The sequence below is a fragment of the Cibotium barometz genome, chromosome 5, assembly GCF_041138505.1.
Source record: "Cibotium barometz isolate CiBa-2024 chromosome 5, ASM4113850v1, whole genome shotgun sequence".
NCBI classification, from domain to species: Eukaryota; Viridiplantae; Streptophyta; class Polypodiopsida; order Cyatheales; family Cibotiaceae; genus Cibotium; species Cibotium barometz.
In genome coordinates this window covers 12,755,951-12,761,391 of record NC_141050.1, presented here as the reverse complement: position 1 = coordinate 12,761,391, position 5,441 = coordinate 12,755,951, and the positions used below count along the sequence as shown (strand labels likewise).

At 43.9% G+C, this 5,441-nt stretch overlaps 1 protein-coding gene across 1 annotated transcript; it reads left to right on the top strand.

Moving 5' to 3' along the window:
• The first annotated feature begins 682 nt into the window (after positions 1-682).
• On the top strand, positions 683-4,397 carry LOC147638072 (uncharacterized). The gene is made up of 3 exons (XM_086797944.1): positions 683-1,527; positions 1,612-2,078; positions 3,072-4,397. The coding sequence occupies exons 2-3, from the start codon at positions 1,659-1,661 to the stop codon at positions 4,191-4,193; spliced, it is 1,542 nt and encodes a 513-aa protein (XP_086654070.1). The 5' UTR covers positions 683-1,527; positions 1,612-1,658; the 3' UTR covers positions 4,194-4,397.
• Positions 4,398-5,441: the final 1,044 nt, after the last annotated feature.

Genomic DNA, 5,441 nt, shown 5'->3' with positions numbered 1-5,441 from the left:
GTGGGCTAAGAAGACACTGCTTTACCTGCTCTTGGTTTAACTAAACGGTGTGAGGGGACATGAGATGCACGTATGGGCACAACACTTAAAGAGGTTAGCAACTGTGGGGGTAAATAAATTGAAAGGAGCGAGAGGGGAGGCTCCCCATAGTAAACATAGTGATAGGGGAATTGAGACATTGGAGCATGCAAAATGCTTGTAATCGTGGGAAGGATTAAAAGGGTGGAGGTCAACATGGAGGGAGAAGTGCGAGAGCACGTTTGGGAGACGTGAACTCTCTCCAAGGTGAAGGGGTCCACGTTCTACAAGGGAAGGGAAAACAGGGGGTGGTAATGCGGTACGTGTGTGCATGGCCACGTAGACTTTATGACGAGGGGCAGGTACGTAGGGTGGCGAGGCGGTGCCACATGGCCCCTGGGAGTCGGGCACTTTGTATCGTCCGCCCGTTATACGGTTGCCTGTACCCTGGCTTCATTAACGTGTCCCCCTTCGTACACTGCGGCTAGCTGGAGCCAGTTATTCAATGCGCCTTCTCCTTTAGGGCTCCCCAGCCGGCCCAGCCCAACTTCCAAGGTGACGGGATGATTTTTTTGTCCACCCTCGCTGTCCGCCCTATTCTGGTCCACATTATCTCACAGGCTCAGAGACCTTTCTCTCTCACACACACACATCATCACAAACACATGTCCATACCCCTTTTCTCGCTGCTTTCAAACGCAGGACTTTGTATTCTCTCTCAGTCTCTCCATCTCTGCTCATAGGCTGCTACATTATATCCTAGCTCACCTCAGTCCCACAGTCTCCCACTTCCCTACATTATATAAGTTTTTGTTTGTAATTGAGCTGCATATATGTAAAGATATGTCTCCACCACAGCCTAGTTTGGCAAGCTGCTGCAGCTGCTATAGTAGTAGCAGATCACCAACTTAATCCTTGTCTACATCCTAGCAACAGTAACAGATCTTTCACTCTCTCTCAAGGCCATGATCCACCCGAGTTCAAGTCCCACCGTTGGTCATATATGCCCTAGTGTTGCATTATACCTACGCTAACACCTCCCTCTCTCTCTCTCACATGACATCAAAGCTTTTTTTTTGGAAGAAGACATATATATACATCGACAAGACATCTCGACTAGACTAGAGTACTAGTAGCATAGCTTGTCCCCTAGAAGCCAATTATTTTGGTGCGGTTGATTACATTTTACATCACGACCTATGTATCTCGTCTGGTTTGCGGCTTATTGGCTTCATCAGTCTCATTTCTTGCTAACATTGTAGGTCAGCCTTTCCATCAGAAACAGTCGGTTCAGCCACAAAGAGCTTTCACGCAGTCAAATGTCATGACGGTGAATATGGTGGGGAAATTGAGCTCTACCTGCTTGAATTTTGAGTAACAAGAATCCAAAGGAAAGACTTTGGCATATGATTCTCCCTAACATGAAAGCTGCTAGTCTACTCTAGAACAGAGCGGTGGATAGCTGATCAGTCAATACATAGATTTGTTATTTTTCAACAGTACAACATGGTTTGTCAAAGCATTACATCCGAGTAGTTAAGGGCTGTTTGTTTAGCCGAGTGTTGCAATAAATCCTATTCTTGGCACTTGCAGGCATTGATTCTAGCTAAGGTATACCAAGGACCCAATTTATTGAAAGCATGTATCAAGGTGCCTCTCAGAGCATCATTGCTCCTCCTTGGTGCATTAATGTCTCCAATTCTATGAGTGGTACGGATATTGGCAATCATAACAATATAAATGATAGTATGGACCTGAGAGCAAGCTTCAACTTGGAGTATAACATGGGTAGCCAAATTGCAGAAGATTTTCTCTTTGAAGACCTCTCTGAATTCTCCAATGAGGACATTGGAGCCCCTATCAATGTTTTGGGCAGTAGTTATTCTTCATTGCAGCACTCTGATGATAACACTTCTTCCAAGGATCCCAGCTCCATTGTCAAGTCATGTGATACTATCACAAGCAGCTGTGACTCAGTATTACTACAGGATACTGCAGCATTGGATAGCAGCTGTGCCCAACAAGCTAGCTGCGTGACGAATTCTTGCCTTTCTCTGCCTGTAAGTTTCATGAGGTCACTGTCCATGATTGTCTGTGGATTTATATTTATGCATTCTATAACTTCCTTTGACATGGGCTTTGATTGCCTGCAAAGAATTATCACTCGGAGCAAGCTTGCTTTGTAATTCGCTGCACATTTTGAATTCAATTGCATTAAATCTTCCTCTATCTTGACTCTGTAAATGGCCGCATTTTATCATTTGTTTGTATGGGTTTTAATTGGCTGCAAATCATGATTTAAGATAATGCCTTTTGGGTTTGCATCCTAACCTTGCTAAGTTGTTATCTTTGTGATTTTTCTGGCTATGGTGCATGGTTTGGGTTCTCCTACATGGTTACTGCTTGACATATTCATCTTACAAAAGTATATACATGCAGCAAATGGTATATATATATATATTCACAAGAACCACGTACATGTGTTTTTTATGGCCTCCCTATTCACCAACATGCTGGTTTTCTTACAAGTGAGGCTCTGGAGGTTAAATATATCCTACGATCAATACTTAATCACTATGAATTTTCCTTTAAGGCTGGTTTAAGATTAGGTAAAGTGTTTGACAATCTGGTGTATATTAGGCCCGTTACACATACCCCACCGCCCATGTATGGGTGGGGAGATTGCCTGCCCATGAATTATGGGCGGTGGATACCCCCACCACATCAGCATGGGCAGGCAGGGGTATGGCGATGTGTAATGGGCCTTATTCTTAAGAGGTTTGTATTACCTTGTTTGGTAATGGTGGGTGGTTTGCATACCTACATGTCTAGAACCTTGTTTGGTAATGGTGGGTGGTTTGCGTACCTACATGTCTAGAACCTTGTACGGTACGTACTGGGTGGTAAGAATATCTATATGGCAGCCTGTATGGTAATGGGGTGGTAAGAATGCCTGTATGGTGGCCTGTATGGTAATGGGTACTATGTTATATTCAAGAAATTATTCACTAACTCTTGGTTTTGTGTGTGTGTGTGTGTGTGTGTGTGTACAGTGCCGAGAGGAGGCGGGTTTCGATTGGTTAACTCCGTTCAGTGAAGATAATTTGATCTATGGGGCATTGAATTTTGGCATGGACTCATTTCTGTTGAACAGTGCAGAGCCATTTGGTGGGTATGATGGGTTAATGAAGCAGGGCCAGTCTGATAATGCAAGCCTAATGGGTATTAATGATGGGGATGGAAGCAATATGAAGGATATGAAGTCTGGGCAATGCAGTGGGTCTAGTGATAATGATGGTGGTAGGGATAATGGTAACGGAATGTGGGATAAAGGCAATACTAATATAAGCTCTGATGCAAATATGATACCTCAAGTGAATGCACATGTGCCAGGGAGAGCTAGGAGCAAGAGGGCTCGCTCAGCAGGTTGGTCATCAAGTAGTATTCTCTGTAGTTGGAGCAGCAGCTCTCCTACTAACAGTTTGGATTCCACCTCCAATTTATTCCAGATACCAAAACCCCATAGCTTCCCTCCATGCAAACAAGAAGAGGATCATGATCACCTTAGTTACCCCCATAATTACCCCACCCACAATATGCAGCTAAGCTCCCCTAAACCCAAGGAGCTTAGTGATGATTACACCATTGATTTGAGCAAGATTAGTAAGTCTGGCTCGGATCAGCAAGCTCTTAACGGCTGGATTAACACGGACGATCAGAGAGAGGAGAGTGTAAATATCAATGGTGGCCTGCAGCCTAGGCGCTGCACTCACTGCTTGTCTCAGAAGACACCCCAATGGAGAGCTGGTCCACATGGCCCCAAAACTCTATGCAATGCTTGTGGTGTCCGTTTCAAATCAGGCCGTCTATTTGAAGAATACAGGCCAGCCAAAAGTCCAACCTTCCTTAGCTACAGACACTCGAACTCTCACAAGAAAGTGTTGGAAATGAGGAGAAGAAAGGGCATTGATCATCACTATACTAATCACCGTTTAAAGCACAATGATCATCAGCTGATTAAGCTCAGAGTTAAGCTTAATCCTATCGTAGAACCCCAACCTCACGTTGCTGATAGCACATTAATCAACAGCCAGTCCAACAGAGCTGCTCCAGACAGCACTAGCAGCTTCCTCTATCGATCTAGCTTTAATCACTCCCAGTCTCGTCCAAATTAAGAAGAGATTAAGGGATTTTTAGCTTAATGGGCGCTTCTATGGAGTCTAGATAGTTGCATCAGCTGTCAGTTGTTCCAGTAGCTTTTACGCACAGGCTTGAGCCTTCAATCTCCCTGGGCGCTGTGTACTTACTGCTTACTATTCAGTACCTGACACCTCACGTAGATAATTTAAGTAATGATTCTTTTGCATTTAATAATCCAATCTTCTGCCAACGACATTTTGGGAAAGTCCTTTGCGGACTGCTGGCAACAGTAAGTAAAATTTAGAATTCTCGCGTGCCAATTTAAAATTTGAAACGGCAAGAGGCGCCGTCGACGTGAGACTGGAGTAATTTGAGGGATAGTTCAGAAAGATTTGCCCTAATTATATGGGGAGTTGGGTCGTGTTGTAGTACTGCAGCTGCATGCAATAATATGCCAAACAACGTCTGTTTCAATGTTCTTGTTGATTTTGACGACGTTTCAATTTTCTCATTGATTACGACGACGTATTCGTTATGTACCGGAGCTGCGAGTGTCGGACACTGTGAGAGAGAGAGAGACGGAGAGAGACAGAGACCCTCACTGATTGCTCCCGTAGAGGCCCGGCCACCCTCACCGACACCCTCTTTTTCCTTTATCACACACATTTTCACCGAAGCAAAAGCCTTTATCGAGCACAGCATCAGCTACTGCTGCAAGTGTCCTGTCGTGCTACTATAAAAAAGCACGGCTTGAAAGGCCTGCCAACTGCAAGTTCCTTGAATTGAGTGTTGAAATGTGACCCTTCCTTTTTGTGTTTAATATTTCTCTCATCTTATGGGCCAATTTTTTTGCTGAGTTGTGACCTCAACTATTATGTATTTTAAAATTTTCTTCTTGATTCTAACATTCTATTCGGTATGTAGCAGAGGTGAGTGGAGAGAGCGAGAGAGAGAGAGAGAGAGAGGTTCTTATTCATTATTCCTATAGAGGGTCACCGCCATTGTCGCGTCTCCTAGAGCCCTTTATCATGCAAATTTTTACCAAGAAAAAGCCTTTGTCAAATAGATCATGGCAGTCAAAAGTTCCGGTAGGAAAAATTTGGACTCAAGAAGAAAAAAGGGGGTTGTGGTGTGTTGGAATCTACCTTTTAGTGGAGAAGGCACAACTTGAGCATATCAGCTCCAAATTTGTCGAAGGTGGAACATTTAGAATCTACTTTTCGAGGGATTTACAATGGTATGTCACATGTAGGGGTTTTGACGTAACGAGGATATGACATATA

What these genes read in the sequence shown, in the direction of transcription:
- LOC147638072 (XM_086797944.1), top strand. Translation starts at nt 1,659, where the DNA reads ATGTATCAAGGTGCCTCTCAGAGCATCATTGCTCCTCCTTGGTGCATT. An exon ending in ATTCTTGCCTTTCTCTGCCT is followed by an intron (nt 2,079 to 3,071) that starts GTAAGTTTCATG and finishes GTGTGTGTACAG; the next exon opens with TGCCGAGAGGAGGCGGGTTT.